Raw genomic sequence first — 21,174 nt, forward strand, 5'->3', positions numbered from 1 at the left:
ACAGCTCTCCAGGAAATACTTTTAGTTCAAAGTCTTTAATAGAACCTTATTAAAAAGGAGGCAACATTAGTTTAACATTTGACAGGTATGAAAATAATTCTCAATAGGAATCTTGCCTAATAATTTAGACCTTGGGTTGATATAATTTCTAGTTGCAGATATAAATCTTCACAGTATATATATTAAGGTACAGTGAACCAAATATAAAGTAGTGCTTTGAAAATGAAAATAGTATACTTAAGATTCCTTCAAAAAATGCCTCAAACCATAACAACTTCAAAGTACCTTGACTTATGAGAATATCACATTTTTCAACTTCTATCCTTATACTTATCGTATATAAGTAATCATGACAAGTTGTAAATTCTGCTTTAAAAAAAAAAATTGTTGCTTTTCCCAACTTTTACTTCAAGATGAATCACTGTTATACCTAGATGAACCTCCCCTGTCAATGCAGTAAAAACTAAAGGCATTAAATTAGTATCTAAAATCAAAGTTTTAGATACTTATCTATGAAATTATGTATTATACTTGACATATGGCAGCAAAACCATGTAAAATGTTCTCAGAGACTAATGCCATTATGAACATTAAAAGCTTTCATGTATATTTTCCCCTAACAACTTAAAAATCAATTTTAAAATATTGGCTAATCACTACTGGACAGATGTTCAAATGCTGAGTTTTAAATTCAGCATTATCCTATCCTTCCTTAAAGACAGGTCGTTATACAAACACTAAAAGTGCAATAAGTTAAAAAACCAAACCTTGGATTAGTATAGCTAAAGTTTATGTATAAAGCAGAATACTAAATGATGTAAAAACCTGTTCACTATAACAGAGAGCACCAAATAACAATGAATGAACATCGTAGCCCAAAAAAAGAAGCACAAAAATCTCAGTCAGGTTGTATTCACATGAAGTGTTTTAGCTCCACTGTTCCCATGCTTCACATGCCCTATCCTAAACAAAACCTATCAATACAAACTAAGATCAAGAGATTCTGAATTGATGTTTAGTGAATGCAGTTTGGCTTTCTTCTAAAGGGGTTAAGAAAAGTTAAGTTCAGCATACATGCTATAGTGCTTGAGTTAACCCAGAAAAATACAAATCTTCTTCTTGTGGCTACAGATCAAATATGTATATTAAAAAAAAGGTTTGGCATTTAACATGGAAACTTTCCAATACATTCTAAAGATATACTGAAAAGGCCAGTAATGAGAAACAGTGATAACTGGGACAGCAAAGCAACTGTGACCGAGATGCACTTTGTTGGATAAAATAAGCACCTATAGATTGCCAGAAAAATACTCTAATTTCAAAAGTCAACTGTATTACACCCTATTTGGCATTACTAACGCCATTAAGATTACTAGTACTTTAAAAGTGGAACTGGCAAAAATATTTCCAGGATTCAGTCTGTAAGCCCAAACCAAAACAAGACAAGAAAATTAGCAGACATTTAAAGTAGTCTCAACGAATATGTGATTTTTCTCCCCTTCACATTTTAGTTTTCTTTTTCAGCTCTTAAAAACTCTAGCTGGGATTCTAAAGTTGTGAGACAATGTATTTCTTATTTATCTTCTTTTACTACAATAAATACTAAATATAACACAACTTGTTAATAGTATCACTTAAAACACCGTTCTGACACAACTCAGGATCTGCTTAGTCTTCAAACTGGTAGTGCTATTTTGCTGATTCGACAAATACTTGTCTTTATGATGTACTGATCCTTGGACAAACTATTCATAATGCAGTAGATTGTAGCTCTAAAGCCTACCTCATTTCTCAGAATCATTAACAGCATTTTACTTGAATGTACAAAAACATGAAAGAAGGGCTTCTAAGTTGAACTTCCTAATACTCACAGTTTGAAATGGTTTGGAATAGTCGATTAAATTTTTAAGATCTAACTGAGCACAACTACACAGAGGTAGTAGATACCTCTAGCAAATCATGAGGATTGCTCCAGTACAAGCTTCTCTCAATCTACTTATCAAATCTAAATCAGCTCTACCAATGAAAACAAATTTCAAGATTTGTTTTATGATAAGAAAGTATACCTGACAATCAAGTTATGAGTCACAACACCTAAATTCTGAAACAAAAAGAAAACAAAGCCAGTCAAATTTAAGAGCTATGCTCATAGTTTAAAGTTTACAACAAATGGAAAAAAACAACCAAAGAAACCATAAAATGAGACCTTCGTAGTTAACATCTTAGGTCCAACGTGCAGTGATACTATCATAACTGTTTTCGTCAGCATGACAGAAGAATCAATTTCTATGTTGAGAAAATATACATGCACACTACCATTTCTCTGTTAAATACGTATACAGCTCATATAAATACATCTTCATAGGAAACACTGATTTTACTTGGTCTTTTTTTGAAAACAATTTTGCACTGAATTATAATAAATTACAACTCACTGTTGTATACCTTAAAATTCTTAAAAGTTATTATAGTATTTGGTTATTACACAGAGAATTATAGTAATATACAAGAGCACTTCAAAAAGAATTGGATGAACAGTGTTTAAAATAAAAAGTTTTTATAACCAAGCTGTACGGACATTAGGGGGCTTAGGTCTCAGCAACAGGCCGCCTGATGTGTCAAAAACTGATCGCTCACTCTTACAACTGAGACCACTGGTAGCACTGGATGTCCTAGAAGCGCCTCCTGAAAATACATGAAAAATAAGAAATAATTTGAATTATTTAAACTAAATATAAAAATTATCATCTGATAAACTTCCTCTCCTAATTTTAAGTCCAGACTAAATTTTTCTTCTCTCACGTGTTTAATAGTCTAATATAATTTTCAACCAGAAATGTACTTCAGAGTTCAACATGGCCAGACTCTATGGGATTTTGATTCAATAGATTTGGGTGGAAAAAAATGTTTTAAAAAGTTTCTGAAATGATTCAAGTGGAAAAAAAAATCTCTGTATAACCATTTATACATTTATTCAACAAATAATTTACCACATTCAAGACATAATACTAAGTATGAGTTGTTGGATCAAGATGCTATCTTAGTCACTATACCAAGGAAGTGATACTTGGAGAAAAAAATGAATGGAATTACTAGTCATTTGATTATTTAAGACTCACATGAGTACTAGGAAGTTGTGGCACTTTAAGTGGTTCCAACTTTCTTTTAGTATTGGCTTCTATTTTTCATAGTTCAGAATGCATACATGAAGTAACAGGACAGATTTGTGTAATGGAAGAGGTCTGGCCTTTTTGTGTGTTGCATAACTTAGCACTAAGTGGTCACTCTGTGCCTACATTCTTTGAGATACATCACTGACTAGATGTGTAACTGATCACATATCAAACATTAAGAGGGACTATATCTGATGACTCCACAGATTGCTAATTTTTGTTTTAGTTCCTCAATGAGGAAGACAAAGTACATCTGAGGGCTGAAGATATTACCAAAATTCTCCACTGGCCAGGCAGAATGTTTCGGCAACATTTAAATGGCACATCTATTCATTTCTTCTTTTAATAAACATATTGAAATTAAGTCTCCCTTCCATTATCTAAGAAAACTACTGATATTTTCAATTTTCTTTTTTCCTGGTTTTCTTCCTATGTTGCCACTACCTGCTGTAAATGAAACCTGAGATTAAGTGAATTAACACAAGGAAAACAAAATTCATTCCAGAAGTCAGCATTTTAAAACTCTGTCATAAAAACATAACATTAAAAAAAGATTAGAGATACAAACAAGTACAAAATAATTTTGAATGTGCTCACTTAATGGGCTATATTGGCCAAGAGTCGACCTCACTCGTCTTGAGGATGGTGATGAGGTAAGATAACCCATGTTGCGATGATAGTCCATCAGTTGCTCTGAGCGTTTCATACCAACTGTTGGTTTCACAGCTTCAAGTCTTTTCAATAAAGCCTTCATTTAAAGACAATCAATTTGAAATTCAATGTTAGATAAATAACAATATTTTTAAAAAAGGCAAACACTTATACTATGTAAAAAAATATTTCAAATAATATACCTTTAGGAAATTTTAAGGATTTTCACCTATTGTATAACTAACAAAAACCACTATGATTTTAACAATGGATTACAGGCACAACTTTCTTTTACGTCAGGTTACAATCTTAGAAAAGGTGCTGTAAGTTTTAATACATTAAACCCGATTTTCTCATAGAAATGACATAATGGGAATCATAATGTTAAGAGCCCTGAAATAACCATAAACATCAAAACTTCTATAAATTCTATATATGATTATAGAGCGGTGGCTTTTGACCTGTTCCGACTTCCTAACAGTGCCTCTAGGGCGAGTAGGACTTGAGGAAAAGCCAAGTGGATAGAGCTCTTAGGTCTCTCACTACTAATTTCTACCAACCCAACTATGCTTTCTGAATTGTCTTTTATATTCTTTATGTTATATGGTATCATTATATTATCTTTATATTATGGTGGATTCATATTTTCATTTCTTCCTAAAATCTAGTTTGGGAGGTAAAAATGGTTATGCTGCCAAGAAGTTTGAAAATCAACTACCACAGAATATAAAACTTTTTAAAGGATATCTAAACCAACTAGCCAAGGCAACATAATATCCAATAACATGGCATTTTCTTTAATATGATTAATAAGAGTCTAATATATATGTTCTGAATTTTATTTTCTTTCTTCACAAATCAGAAGGTGAAGGTGTTTCTTTTGTTTGATTTTCTCAGGTATCATTGAGAAAGGATTATTCAAGCAGACCAATGGATTGAGGAACTGATCCATGGTTGTGTTTCATTGTTTTCTTTATTGATTTAAAATTTCTCTGTAGCATGTTGAATTTTACCTGAAAAGAGAATGCTATTCTTCACCAAGATTCACATTAAAAAATAAGCCTCATAGTTTGTCATAGGACAAGTTTCCTCTACACAATCTTTTTCTCTTCTTCTTCAATTTATTTTCCTTTTATTGTGGTAAAATATACACAAAATAAAATTTACCATTTTAAGCATTTAGTTCATTCACATCATTGTGAACCATCACCATGAAACGTTTCCAGAACTTCTTCCCAACCTAGTGTTTTGCTTTTAGCATTTTCACCCCCTACCCTTCTATTCTGAGGTTCCATTATCAGTGTTCCTGAGCAATCCCAGAGAAGGAATAGATGATGGAAGAATAAATCAAAACATACAGGGGAAAAGCTATTTAGAAAAGAGAGCGAAGGAAGCTGTTATAGAAATAAACAGAACTTGGGAGACAAATGGTGGATGTGCAGAACACATGAAGAAACAGACATACTAACTAAGAACTTAGCCTGCCAACTATTCTTTCTGCATGCAACACACTTCCTCAGTTTACAGCTTTCCAAGGCTAGAAAAGAGTCAACTGCTCAGGGAAGCCTTACCCAACTAGTTAGTGGTTTTCTTTGCTGAGTTGAGAGTTACGATTTAAACATGGTTCCATCTATAAAGTCTATGTTCTTTCCGTCATAATGCATTGTCTTTCTCTTTTTGTAGACAGAGAAGTTGTATAATTTAGGAGGCAAAACCTCCTAAGATTGTATCTTCTCTATCTAGTTTTTAAATGCTGTGAGCTATGTAAGATAGTGGAAGGAATATGAGAAAAAATATAGAATACTGCCATCTATAATTTGTAACTTAGCTGGGATGATAATAGCATTGCAGGTTTAAGACATTTATCAGGTCTAAGACTGATTAAAAAACTTCCTATGTATCACACATATCAATGTATTTTACTGGGGAGAGCAACATTTTATGTTTTATCTAATTATCTATTATTAACTACCTATTGAGATGTACAGGGTGAAATGGATGGGACAGAAAACTTGTTATTTTCAGTTACCTACTAATTTTGCTTTTTTACTGGTGGAAGTTTCAATACTTTTTAGATAAACTCTTAAAGTTTATTTGGTTGGATGTGTATTTTTCCTTCATAAAATTTTAAGAAACTTACAATGCATATTAATCAGATGTAAAACATATAAATATCATCAAAATCAATTCTGAAATAATTTCACAATAAGGCCAAAAGTAAACCCATTATTCTGCAGATTTACATGCAGAAACTCGGGAGAAATAAGAGAATGCTTTGGCTCAGCCATCCAAACCACATGGAACCACACCATGTTATCAGTCTGTGTCATATGAATTAAATAAGCTAAGCAAAAGCTAAAGGAATGATTTCAGATAGAAATAGCTCTTGCTTGTATAAATGATATCAAAATATGAATAATTACAGTATAAAACCTAAAGTCAAAAGTATATATATTTCAAGGAGGAAAAAGAATGGCATAGATGATAGAGGCTCTGTTCATCTCTCTGGCGACCAAATTAAAGTTGTGATGGAAACAAGGAGCAGCAGCAAGGAAAAATCATCTGGGATCTTGATGAACAAACCATACAACGAGGGAGAAATCCAAGAAATCACCCTGCAACGGGCAGAAGGTAGGACAGGGCAAGGACACAAGGTTGCCCAGTCTAGAGCAGCGAGTGAGATGGAGGCTGTGGCAGAGGCAGCTGCAGCGGCAGATGCCTCTTAAAGGGGCTGCGGTGCGAGTGGATTTTTGCGGTAAGGGACCTGCTTGCTCTGAGTACCAGTGCCCATTTGGCTGTGCTCAGGGTGCACCAGGGACTTACAGGGAGACACTGTCAGAGTGAGGGCCAAGGTGAGACATGCTCTGTACAGAAGTGCTGGTGGTCTCCATTGTTCTCTGTTGAGCCCTCTCTGTTTCCAGTGCACCGGACACAGTGCTGCCACAGCCGTGACATCATCAAACTGGATAACAGAGGTCGCTCCACCCAGAGAGTCCCCTGAAACCACGCCTCTCCCAACTCACGGCTCCACCTAAGCCACATCCAGGTACATATACTCTCAGTAAGTCACGTGCTCCTTGCTGAGCAGTGCCTAGACTCACTCTGGAGGCAGCTGGCCTTGGTTTCTGGCATGGCCTTTTGAGGCAACTATAAACACAGCATTTGTGTATTGCTTGCTGAATTTTAACAGGTGGCCCTGGAGGGGTAGAGGCTTGGGCTAAGTATGGCCTGCAGCTCAACCCCTCTCAGGACTGTGCCACTGGACACCTACTTCACAAATCTACACTAGTAAGACTAGGAGACTTAGGAGCTTTGCTTAGTACAAAGAAACAGACACAGAAAGGCAGCCAAAATGGGAAGACAAAGAAGCAGACACCATATGAGAGAACAGAACAGGGATCCAGCTATGATGGAGTCAAGTAATCTAACAGATGCAGAGTTCAAAACACTGGTTACAAAGATGCTCAATGAACTTTTGGGAAGTGTAGATAAATTCAGGGAGAACTTCAACAAAGAGATAAAAAACATAAATATGGAAATGGAAATTATAAAAGGGAACCAGTCTGAAATGAAGAACACATTATCTGAGATGAGAAATATATTAAATGGAATAAACAAAGGAATAAACAAAGTGAATAAAGAAAAGGATCAAATGTCCTATCTAGAGGATGGGAAAGCCAAGGACACTCAATCAGAATGGCAAGAGATGTGATGCCAAAACTAAAAGAATTTAAGGGGCATACAGGACAGTATTATGGGTCCAAATATCCGTACTTGAAGAAAATCAAGATGTTGAACAGCTATTTGAAGAAATAATGATGGAAAACTTCCCTAACTTGGTGAAGAAAATGGACATAAAACCCCAGGAAGCTCAGAGAATCCCAAAAACCAGGGATCCAAAAGGGCCCACACTAAGACACATCACAATTAAAATGCCAAAGGTTAAATACAAAGAGAGAATCTTAAAAGCAGCAAGAGAACAACAGATAGTTACCTATAAGGGAACACTATAAGACTGGCAGCTGATTTCTCAAAAGAAACTATGCAGGAAGAAGGGCTTGGCAAAAAATATTTGACAGGATGAAGACCCAGGATCTACAATACTTTATCCAGACAAGTTATCACTTAGAGTTGAAGGATAGATAAAGAGCTTTCCAGATAAAAATAAGCTAAAGGAATTTATCACACCAAGCCACTATTACAGGAAATGTTGGAGGGACTTCTTTAAGAAGAAAAAACATGTATCAAAAACAGGAATAAAGAATGGTAACAACTACATTCCTATCAATAAGTACCTTAAATGGAAAAGAATTAAGTGCTCCAAGCAAAAGATAGAGTGGCTGAAAGGATAAGAAAACAAGACCCATACATATGCTGCCTACGAGAGACTCACTTCAGATTAAAAGACACATACAGACTAAAAGGAAGGGGATGGAAAAAGATATTGCTTTAAATACCTAGAAGGTATTTAAGTCAGACAGAGAATGATAAACTCTATGATTTCACTTAGATGCAGAATCTAAGGAATAAAAAGAATGAATTAATCAAAAACAGACTCACAAATATAGTGGACAATTTGGTGATGGACAGAGGGGAGGGGGGTTTGAGGAGCTGGGAGAATGGGGTGAAGGATTAAAGAAGTACAAATTAGTACCTGATGGATGGTCATGGGTATGGGGAGCACAGCATAGCGAATGCAGTTAGAATTAATACGTTGGCTACGTGGAGGGTCAGGGGAGGGAGGGAGTAATTGGGGGGATTGTTTTTACGAACTCTATAGATGTCTAACCAATGTACTGTATACTTGAAACTAATTAAAATAAATTTTTAGAAAGCACATACATTTCAGTTTAGTAATCTATTTGATACGCCTCCATAAAACTTAAAAATGATAGTTCAAAATGTTGTAACATGTGTAATAGACTGAATAAAAATGTAAACTCTCTAGTAGTAAAGACCTGGATTTAAATCCTAGCTTTATTATTGATTGTGTTACCTTGGTCAAATGACTTAATAGGGAACTATCCTCACAATGAAATAACTTCACAGAATCAGCTTTGAGTAATAAGTGAGCTAATATACATGAATTGCTCAGAACAGTGCCTGGCATATACAGGAAAAACTTATTAAATATGAATGCTATCATTAATGTTGCTTCATATTATTTTCTAGCTGTTTAACAAGTAATAGTATTATCTTTCCAGCTAAGTTATAAATTACTTGACAAGGCATTATTTAATATATTTTCAATATTCTTTGCAGTGTCTTAGACATCTTTGCAGAATTGAAAAATGGTAAGAATGGTTACTTATATTCCAATTTGTTTTACAAAATTTTAGAATTGCTACTCGAATCTGATTCTAATAATGAATCCAAATATTTCTTTTTTTTTTTTTATCTTGGAAGTATTATTGTTTTTGGAAAGAAAATTAACCCAGCCTGAATCCTGTCTGTCTTCTGAGGTAGAAAAGTTAAAACAAATGAATGAATAATTAATGCGTTAAAGATTTCTACAGCTGTCAGCAGAGGAATTGCTTAATTGTTTGTAAAGTGATAAAGCAAAGACCCTGAAGGGATTAAAGACTAACAACTGTCCTATAGCTGGGAAAAATCAAGACTGTTCCCCAATTTTCTACAGCTGGAGTCATACTTAGTTATCATTAGCTTTATTTCTTCTATGGAAGGAGAAAACAGACACTAAGTAGAGAAGAAGGAAAACCAGGTTGAATAAACTGTAAATTATTTCAAGATCTTAGAATAAAGGTACCGATTATTCAAAAGATTAATACTTATAGCAGGTATAAGATTTGCTATAAATCTTCATCTTTATGAAAACATATCACTCTGCTTTTAATAGCCTTCACATTCTAAGAGCTCTAAAATTACTCTCCTAGACCAGCAAAGAACAGGAGAGGATTTTATTTTTATTTAATGTTTTTAAGATCAGTTGGAATTTTCTAAATTTATATGTGCATTACTTTTATTTTAAAAATAATATTTTAACACAGGAACTCCTGAGTGGAAAAATTATGGTCTACTTTATTGTCTACTTATTTCTCTCTAGATTTAAAATTAAAATAAGTTAACTCCATTTGAACTCTAGGCTCTAATCCTGATACATTCCTATAGGAATCTTACTTCTTCCCTCATCAATTACTACCACCCCACCCCTCGCCCCTTCTTTCACAGCTCAGGAAACTTGATATACATTTAAAAGAATGAAATAGTCTCATTTCTTTTAGAGAGTAAAGCGAAACTATAAACTACTATCCTTGCTGACCCTCTCTCCTTCTGCTAAGATTATTCCTATGCTCTTTCATAAAAATATGATTCATATTATGTTCAGATGAAGATATTTCAAGATTCAAGAAATAAAAAATTAGTCCCATTTTTGGAAATAATAAAGTTCTAATATAACTGAATCTATATGTAGCAAGCACTCCCTCTACTGGACAAAATTACTTTTTCTTCATTATTCCTTTGATTTATTTCCCTTGTGAATGAGAGGGAAAGGTATATTTGCCTATTGAAACAAATAATGAAGATCTCAAACTAAACCAGAAAGACAGATTAACACCATGCTTTTAACCCTAAAGCTCATGACTCAATTTTATACAATATCTCTCCTCTCTTTTTCTACCTCCTCTGCACAGCACTACTTCTTTGTCTTGAATTATATGCATCTGAACAGCCTCTGGATTGGTAACATGCAACAGAAATGGAACAGAAATGCTTTAGCCATCATGCTGTTTAGCCATGTGAATTGATCTCTATCACTAGAGATGAAGAAAGTGAAGAAATACAAATCATAAAAATTATAAAGTAATGGCCTCTGCTTGTGCAGTACATCTGACACAGAACTATAAAAGTGTGTGTATGTGTACATGTGCATGGACACATGTGTTTTGACTATGAACAGCCTAGCAAACAAATTAAAAAGTATATCAGCTCACACTGAAGAATGATTAGAGGCAATGTGGCTCTACATATGGGTTTGTTAGGTGGCTGGTTATAAAATATATATACAAAAATCAATAGTTCAAAAGTAAGCAGTTGGAAAATGTAATAAAATAATCATGCACAATAGCATATAATATATAGTTTTGAAGAAAATTACGAAACCTTACTAAGATAGAATATAAGACAACTTGAATAAATGAGACAACATACCATATTTTTGGCAAGGAAAGTAATATTTTAAGAGTGCTACTCTACAATTAAAATATAAATTTAACACAATTCCAATGAAAATTTATAATAGGTTTTTTAAAAAAAGAATCAGTCTTTATGAAGAATAAATGCAAAAGAAAAGCCAAGAAAAGTTTTAAAAGATATAGAGTTACCTTTATTTTGGTTTATAGAATAAAGGGTTAAACATAAATCTGGAAGATTAGCTTTCCTTACAAAATGTAATAAATGATATTTTATAATAAATTATATTTACTTTCTTGTTTAATTTTAAGCTACTTTTTTCACTTCTGTATGAATTAGTTTTTTATTCAGAGCTGCACTGTCCAAGGCCATTGGCTACAGAGCATTTGAAATGTGGCTTGTCTAAATTGAGATGTACTCTAAGTGTAAAATATACAACAGATTTCAAAGGCAGTACTAAAAAAAAAAAACCCAAGCAAAATAGCTCATCATTAATTTTTAATATTGCTTACATGTCAAAATGTAGTATCTTGAATTTATTCAGTTAAATAAAATATTATATCAGAATAATTTCACCTGTTTCTTTTGACCTTTTTGACTACTGGAAAATTTTAAATTATATTATGTGGCTCGCATTATGTTTCTAATGTTCTTGAGTATGACAAATAAGATCTTTCTATAAAATGGAGAAAAATTACTAAGTATATGAGGTAAAGATAAAATAGTGATAATTTTCCATTGTTTATAGCTTGAATATACAACTGATTTGGGGGATAATAAAAGCTATAAACAGAAACGGCTAACAGTTTTCATCTTATTCAGATACAGAATAGCCACTAGATATTAATGCTTCCAACTTTTCAAAAGTAAAAGTTTGTTCCTTGAACAGATAAACTTAAAATTACCATATGACCCAGCAATTCTACTCTTAGGTATATACCCACAGGAACTGAAAGCATGGACTTGAACAGATACTTTTATGTCAGTGTTCTCTAGCATTATTCTCAATAACCAAAAGGTAGAAACAACCCAAGGGTCCATCAACAGATGAATGGATAATCAAAATGTGGCACATATATATAGCAGAATATTATTCAGCCATAAAAAGTAATAAAATTCTGATATAGGCTATAACATGGATGAACCTTGAAAACATTATACTAGGTGAAAAAAGCCAGACACAAAACAATAAATACTGTATTATTCCACTTACATGAAATATTTGCAATAGACAAATTCTTAAAGACAGAAAATAGATTAACAGAGGTTACCAAGGGCTGAGGGGAAGGGGGAATGGAAAGTATTATTTAACAGGTCCAGAGTATAGATAGTATTAAGGTTGCACAATACTGTGAATGTAATTAATGCCACTGAATTGAACAATTAAAAACAGTTAAAATAGCAAATTTTGTTCTATTTTACTACAACTTTTAAAAAATCAACAATGTACATACCAGAACCAATTGAGTTGAATCAACTATATACTTTAAATGGGTATATGAATTCTATCTCAAAAGAGCTGTTAAAAAAAGTCACCCAAAGCTAGGTAACCTGTTTGACCCTGCTAGCTCTTTGACCTTGAGGGAGTCCCTGTGTCCCATTCAGTGTCCCATTTATTCCACCACGACAACAGTGATTATATTATAAGGTTACCAAGAGGATTAAATGACCTACAATTTATAAAACAGTATGTACTGTGTAACTGCTTGTTAAATCAATAAAATAGGCTCCAGAGCCATGTGGGAGAGTGAAAACAAATAAACCAAAAAGGCATAGTGATTTCGCCTTTTCATAAATTATGAATGAATCTTGAAATTGCTACAGTGATATGAGGAAAGCTATCACCAGCTCACTACCCACCAACCTCATTTCGACTTGTTTCGTTGCTATCTACTCCTTGCCACATGCAAGGTAATCTTCCTGAAAGATTTAAGACTTTACTATTTTTTTGTAAATATACACCCCAGCTCCCCAACTCTTGGTGTTAGTGATGGTAATAAAGAAATTTATAAGGGTTGTAATAATTTCAGGTAAGTACATAAATAGGACTTTACTGATGATGAAACATAGGGGTGAATTTCTGTAAACTTTTTTAGTAATTATAAAGGTTTATCAATTATTTTAATTCTGAATTTATGTGCTCATTAAGGATCTAATTTTAGTTTAAGACACCACCTGGGTTTAGAATCTTGGCTCAGCCACTTACTAGCTCCGTGTCCTTAGGCTAATTATTTAACCCCTCTAGGTCTCAGTTATTTCATCTGTAAGGTATGGATAAAAGTGCCTACCTGAAAAATATTGTCAGGATTCAATAAGTTAACATTTGGAAAACACTAAGAATAATGTCTGTCATTAGTAAGAGCTCAGTAAATATCAGCAATTATGATTAACTGAATTTTATGAAGGAAAAGGCTATGACTAATAGTTTTTAGTGTAAAGATTTTCTACAGTCTCCATATATATACATTCCTTAGAACATCAAAATGTAACTATGATTTTTAATAATCAATCTCTTTCATACATTTGAGTAGCAGATCACCAAATCTGGCCTCTTTGAGAACTTATTTATCCTTTAAAATAAATGATATATAATTTTTTTTTACCTTTTGAGGATAAAATGAAATAGATTTAGCTAGTGACTGAATACTTCACAGAAGATATATGTATCTGACCCCTGGACACCATTTCATGTACTATTGCAGTGATTTAATAAATAATGGAGCTTTCAGTATTTTCATTTAATGTTCCCTTATAGTTTGCTAGATTTAAAAAAAAAAGCAGGCTTATAGTTCATAATATATTTTTCATGACAAACATATCTATAACTACTTTTATGTGATTAAGTTTGAAAATTGGGCTCTATTTGAGTTTCTGGCAAATTGGACTTAAAATCAGTACAAATTCATTTTCTTGGATGACTAAAAAATTTCAGTTACTTACCAAATTTTCTCTTTCAATCCTTTGTTGTTCCCTCTGTCTGTTAAGAGCACTGTGATATAACTTAGGTGGATGACCAATCGATCTAGGAATTGTACTTCTGCTTCCTGGTTTTTCAGCCTGTCTTGACAGTTCTTTCAAAAGTCTCTGATTTTCCCGATCAATCTGTCTCACTTCCTCTCTTGTGAAAGAGTAGTTTCTCCTAGGTGCTACTGAAGGCTGATCTAAGTGATGTTTCTGTGGTCCCTTTTTATCTAATTCCAGAAAAGCTACAGAAATGAACGAAAAAGGGAAAAATAGTTAAAGACAGTAGCACAGCAATATGATAGTACATGCTTTAACTCTTAAAAATGGAAACTACATTAATTCATGAAAAGGTAAGTATGAAATAATGTTAATGACATCTAAACTACAATTGTGTAGAAAAAAACCCAGAGGCAGCTTAGTTTTATGCTCATTGGGTTCTTTAGGGATAAAAGCTATACAAATACAATGAAATTATTTTAATTAGAAATGTACATGGTACTGGTTCTAAGATAGGTATAATTTATGGAAAATGCTTTTGTCATGTTCATTTTGTTTCCCTAAGGTAGCTTAATAGTTGGGGAGGTTAGAAACCTCTGGTTGAGTGAACCATACAATACTTAATTTCTACAGTTTTTGTTGGAAGGCACACTTCAAAAAAAGAAGTCCTCAGCAATGACTGATGGAAACAATGGCTAGAAAATGGCAAAAATAAACCCAGAATATTCTGAAACTTTCAACTTATGGTTGTAATATTGGCATTAAAACAAATACTTCTACTGTAAAAGTCAAACATGTTATTCCTAACTAAACAGAAGCCAAAATGAAGACATTACATAGGAGTTTTTAACCAAGAAACCTATTATGTATACTATGATTATTAAATAAAATTTTTACCAACATGTTTAATTCTTAAATTTCCACATAACAATTTTCAACAACTCTTAAATTTTCATAACAATTTTATAACAATTAAATTTTATAACAATTTTCCGTTACAATTATTACTAAACATTTGTTAGAAGTTTCTAAATTAAGCTCCCCAAATGTTTCAGCTTACGTCTGTACTAAAAATGAATATATTATATCATATGACATACTGGCGTATTTGTTTTTAATTTTTAAAGTAACCATTATTCGTTTTCACTTGAGTACCTTTATATTAAGCAAGTACCTTTTTCTTGCTGAGTATTTTATATTGTTAAAAGCACAGTGCTACAAGGGGAAATAGCATTTTTTCTCCCATTTAAAAATGTGACTGTTAGAGAAAACTTAAAACATTTGAGCAGTCACAAAAACTTAAGTCTACCTCCCTACATTTAACTGAAGACAAAGATTACAGAAACTTAAAAAAAAAAAATTAACAGTGGCTTCTTGACAGGAAAAATGAGGAAATTAATGCTTGATAATTTGTTGGAAACCATACCAAGTTAATGACAAAATCTGAATGAGAACACATTTAGAAAGATATAGATGTGCTGTACATAATTATCTTGCTTCCCAGAAATGCCCATTTTGTAAAATTTAATAAGGTTTTTAGATTGATCTAGCCATGTATGAAAGCCTTTAAAATGAAATTATAAAGAGAATTAAAAGTAAGCTATTTTCCTAATGGCATTTAAAAAAAAGTATTTAAAAGTAAAATAAGGCAATAGCAATAAAGAAATACAGAAGTTCGACATAATTCATTTTTTAAAAGAGCATTCTAATTCTGATGTCAAAGTATGGAGTGTTTATATACCGATACCTAGTATTACTATTACATTTTTCTAAAGTGGCTATATGCTTTAGTATGAGGCAACTTTAAATATATGATCCACTGTTTTTTCTAATTAAGATCTAAAAACTTTTTAACTTGAATAAACTTGCAGGGATACAAACATTTATACAGATATGTACATATTTAAACTTATATTTAGGAAATATTGTTTTTTCCTAATTTTATTCAACGAAACAATTTTGTTCAAGCCCTTTATAGTATTTCAATATCAGTGTTTAACACTGATAGTATTTCAATATCAGTGTTTACTGGGAGTATTTACTGGGAGTACATAGTACTTCAATATCAGTGTTTACTGGGAGTATCAGAGCTTTACTTTCTCTAATCTAAGACACGGCCAGAATTTAAAAATTTTATGAATAATGCTACCACTGAAAATTGTATCCCAAGCCATATTAAGCCTTATTCATATATTTGTCGGTTAAAAAAAATCCACCCTGTAGACATATTCATGATCCCATATATATATATAAATGGTATTTGCTTTTTAAAGTAATTTTAAAAGTTTTTTTAAAATAAAAATCTAACACTTATAAACTGAGATCATAATTCAAAGAATAACAATTAAATTTACTTTACTAAGTTTTTTGTCTTCTTTATGAACTCGTCAGATGAGAAATCCTATGACATTCTTCCAGTTCCCTTCCTCTGAATCTGGGCAGGCTTGTGACTGCACAGGCCAATATGATACAGCTGGGCCAATATGATATAGCTAAGGTGTGTCTCTTCAAGCTAAGCATTTTGCTTCCTGAAATACTTGCCCCTGGGGCCCTGAGCCACCCTATATGTCTGACTGCTTTGGGGCTGCCAGGCTGTTAAGAAATCAAACCACATAAAGCTTTGTGCAGGCACTATGATCCTAACCTTTTGAGTCATCCTAGGCTACTGCTTTACACATCTAAGTTTTGTGATCTGTTATCAGAGCAAGTTACTAAAACAAATTTGGTAACAGGAATTAGAGTACTACTATAGTAAAAACCGCAAATACATGGCACTAGCTTTAAGACCAGGTGACAAGTAGAGATGGAAGGGCCTAGAGACTGTTGAAGAGGATGAAGTAGCAGAATTTTAGGAACACTGTTGGCTGTGACTAGGTGCTTACTGATGCTGGTGGATTTGGCTAAGAAGATCTCCATGCAGAATGTTGAAAGTTATCAGTGGTTTGTTTTATCCACAATAATAAGACAGTATATATAGAGATGGACTAAAAAAGGGAATTAATCAGCCTTCAAGCAAAATTTTGAGAGAATATAAGAGCCAGGACTTACAGGGTTTAAACTATAATTACTCCTTCTTCCTAGTCTCTCCTGGCAGAAGACTCTCAAAGTACACAGAGCCACATGTAACTAAGGAAGCATGGCTGAGGAGCCTCAGCTACACTTGGACCTGTTTTAGACCCTGGATCTTAAGGTTAGAGAATCTTTGGAAAGGGAAAATTTATTTTTGCGTTTGGGAGGAATAGAAATTATTGTGTGAACAGAGGATAAAACATGTCCCTAAGTTATTTGACAGTCCTATTAAAAGGGAGGGTCTGTACTCCTCCTCTTGAAACTTGGAAGGTTTATAACTGTTTAAAATAGAATATGGAAGAAATGAAGCTATGTGACTTCTGAGGCTAGGTCATAAAAGGTGATGAGGTTTCTGCTTTCTTGGAACACTGTACTTGGAGCTGTGAGCCTCCATGTAAGAAGTCCAACTATCTCGAGGCCGCCATCTGTGAAGAAGCCAGGCCACATGCAGAGGCCACATGTGGGCCCTCTGCTTAGCAGTCCTGATCTTCAAATCATCCCAAACCCAGACACCAGACATGTGAGTAAACCAGCTCTCAGATGACTCCAGTTCTCTGCTCTTTGAGTCTCTCCAAATCCTAAGCAGTGGGAAAATTTCATATGTAGGAATAGCAACTGATATTTCATCGCTTTAAAAAAAAATATAGTGATAGACAAACAAAATAACTGTGGACAAAGTGCAGTCCACAAACAGGCAGGTAATTACTGTTTTTTTGTTGTTGTTTTTTGTTTTGGGGGAAGGGCAACATAGGTTATCAATTTTCCATAGTGATTATGGCTTTGTCAATTTCATTATCTAGTTGTTTTGCTTTTATCATACATTTCAAATCAATGGCTGTTAAATCTTTTTGGTGTATTTAGTTAATTATTGTCAAACCTTCTTTGTCCCTTTTCGTGCTTTTTACATCTTTAATTCTATTTTGTATGCTAATAGGATTGATACTTCTATCTTCTCCTTGTTAATACCTACCTGACATATATTTTTCAAGCCTTTATTTTTATTATTCCTAGATTACTTAAAATATATTTTTAGGTTGGATTTGATTTAAAAATTTTAATCCCCTCTGATAATATCCTCTGATAAGTTAAAACCATCTCCTTATATTGTTTGATCTCTTCTACGATCTTTAAAAAAAAAACACTTCAATTTCTTCTTTACTCTAATTTTTCTCCCTTCTTCTCTAACAGACTACAAATCTAATTCTATTCTTCTAAAATGAAAGTTCTTAAACTTTTTGGTCTCAGGACCCTTTTACTTACCTAGAGATTATTAAGGACCCCAAAGAATGCTTATGTGGGGTACATCTATCAATATTTACGTTAGAAATAAAAGTGAAAAAATTTAGATATTAATTCATCTGAAAATAACAAACCAATGATGTTAACATATTTTTATAAAAAACAAAAAAATTAGTGAGAAAAGTGGCAGAATCTAACATTTTTGCAAATCTTTTGATGCTTGCCATAATAGAATAGAAGACAATTGAATTCTCATATCAGCTTCTGCTTTAACTCTGTTGTGCAGTCACTGTCATGTAGCCCCTGGAAAACTCCATCGTACACACATGGCAGAAGAGTATAAAAAAACAAATCACATCTTAGTGCTATTAGTGAAAATAGTTTTGTCTTTGTAGATCCCCTCTAAAATCCTTGAGCTTCATTTTTAACTGTTTCAAGTATTATGTTCTTTATCTGTCAGTCTGTAGCCTCCCTTGATTTTAGCTTTTCTCAAATGTTTGGTAATACTTGGCAGTGTGTTGAAGATATCTTAGATTTCCTGCTCACCTAGCTGGATCCTGTTTACTGCAGGCTGCCAGTAAAAGGATAAAACATGCTGCCAGGGAGGATGTGCTAGTAGCTAATCTCAGTATAGGAACCCCTCGTTATCCACAGTTTCACTATTTGCAGTAGTGTGACAGCTCACACTGTCCCACCTCGGATGCGACTCACCCCTTTGTCCAGTATATCCATGCTGTATACACTGCCTGCCCGCCCTTTTAGTCACTTAGTAGCCATTTAGTTACCAGATCGATTTTGGCAGTATCACAGTGCTTGTGCTCAAGTAATCCCTATTTTACTTAATAATGGCCCCAAGGCCATTTGCATAACTTTTATTACAGTATATTATTATAAGTGTTCTATTATTATTAGTTATTGTTGACCTCTTACAGTGCCTAATTTATAAATTAAACTTTATCATAGGTATGTATGATAGGGAAAAACATAGTATATATAGGGTTCCATAAAATCCATGGTTTCAGGCATCCGTCGGGGGGGATCTTGGCCTATATCCCCTGAGGATGAGGAGGAAGACTACTGTAAAGGTAACCTCTTTCTTATGGAGTGTAACAGGGTCCACGTCTCTCCCTTAAATAAGGTACTTTGCTTCATTCCCTCCTATGTTGTTGTCAGTTTAACAATAAGCTTAACCAGTTTATTTGCTCATCAATGCTTCTTTAATCATATTTCTTTTTCTTATATTAGTTTTTCTTCTTCGGATACATCTGTAATGATATATCTAATTATTTCATACAGAATCTATGCAGTAAAATTTGAAGTGGAGCATTTAGTGTTTCTATTGTGCCCTCCATAGTCTTCCTTAACTGATCTAATTTTACCTACACGAAGTATGAAACATATCTTCAAGTCTAGTCATGTAAATTACTTTACTACTTTCCCAGTAGGAGAGATTCATGCCAAAACACAATGCCTAAACTTTTGTTTAGGCTACTACTCGCTTTGAACATTTACATAACAAAAGCAGGCTTGGGGTAGGGGTGGGAGGTCTCTCAAATCAGCCATCCAACTGAGCTAAAAGAGGCTAAATATTCAGAAATTCTAATAAATTTTCAAGGTCTATTTTAAAGTCAGATGTCTAATAATTTTAGTCTATATTGATTTTCCCTTATTCTTATATTTCTCATAGAACTCCAGAACCCTGAATTTAGAATAGGCCTTAGCAACCTCTATCAATGGCTCGCACTGCAAATGAAGAAACGGAGGCACAGAATAGTTACTGCTTATCTATGGTCATGTGAATAACACCCAGAAGCCTAAAATATTTAATCCACTTGCAGAATTTTCTTCACCTTGCTATGTACGTTTCCAAATTCAAGTTTCATTATTCCAGGGCCTACAACTGGGATACCTGATTTTATATTCTTTTATTACACTTTTTTTCATAAGCTTTCATAGTGTGAAATTCTTTCAAATTTACAAATTTATTAATAAATGTTAACAAAAGTTATTTTAAACTAATAAATAACATTAATACTGTTAGCTAAACAGGCATCCCTCACTATCTGACTCTAGCTCAATGTTTGCTGTAATGGCTTGAAAATTTGTCACTCAAAATTCACTATCTGAATCAAAAATTAGTGAAAATGTTTAAATTGAGAGGATGTAGAGTATGTTGTGTTCCTACCTCAGCACCTCAGCTGTTCTGATAGGATCACATCTTGTGCTTATAATTTTTATAATGTGGTATGCATCATCACTATCATCTTCCTCACATTAAGTAAATTTATATTCTAAGGAAGTAGAAAAGGTTGTGAAGAAATGAGGTGAGACAAAGAGGCACAGAAAAGCCCATATAGTAGTAGTTGAAAGTGATAACGTATAATGAGAAATGAGTGCAGAACTGGCATAGTCATGCACACATCTCCATGGTGATTGTTATGATTTGGATTTCAAACACAGATGTACCAACTGGCAAATGCCACCTTTGTTTCTGTATGTTTAAAAGCCTTGAGCACCACTTACTAGCAGGTTAGCGAGATCAGGGCTCCCTACTGTGCAACAGTATGAATAAAGCTTTTCTTCTACATTTTAGCTGTTTCCCTGTTGAAACGGTATTTCAGTGCTTCTATTATATTTGGGGAAACTGTTCAGGAATTTTAGGCGTGATTGTTATTATTCCCATTTCAAACTTAAAAATATATAGGCTCTCCATATCCAACTAAGTTTCAGAAATGAATTAGATAAGAATAGTGAAAGACACCTGTATTTATTTTCCATGGAACCAAATAATTTTTTAGTGTCTTGGTACTCAGATTGTGGTACTTGGATCAGTAGCAATGGTATCACCACCAGGCTGGATGGAAATGCTGCTTCTTGGGTTCTGCTCTAGATTTACTGAACCAGAATCTATGTTTTAACATGATCCCCA

General features: G+C 33.5%; 1 protein-coding gene across 2 annotated transcripts in view; it reads right to left on the bottom strand.

Annotated features, from left to right (window-relative positions):
* Positions 1 to 16: 16 nt before the first annotated feature.
* CFAP97 (cilia and flagella associated protein 97) overlaps positions 17 to 21,174 on the bottom strand; it is a 29,421-nt gene continuing 8,263 nt past the window's right edge. For both annotated transcript variants that reach the window (XM_006916382.3, XM_006916381.3), the window contains exons 3-5: positions 13,917 to 14,182; positions 3,771 to 3,921; positions 17 to 2,685 (exon numbers count right to left, since the gene is read on the bottom strand). In XM_006916382.3, coding sequence (XP_006916444.1) covers positions 2,558 to 2,685; positions 3,771 to 3,921; positions 13,917 to 14,182 — 545 coding nt within the window. In that variant the 3' untranslated portion in view covers positions 17 to 2,557. The remainder of the gene's footprint in view (positions 2,686 to 3,770; positions 3,922 to 13,916; positions 14,183 to 21,174) is intronic.

This window comes from Pteropus alecto, unplaced genomic scaffold (assembly GCF_000325575.1).
Source record: "Pteropus alecto unplaced genomic scaffold, ASM32557v1 scaffold24, whole genome shotgun sequence".
Lineage (NCBI taxonomy): Eukaryota > Metazoa > Chordata > Mammalia > Chiroptera > Pteropodidae > Pteropus > Pteropus alecto.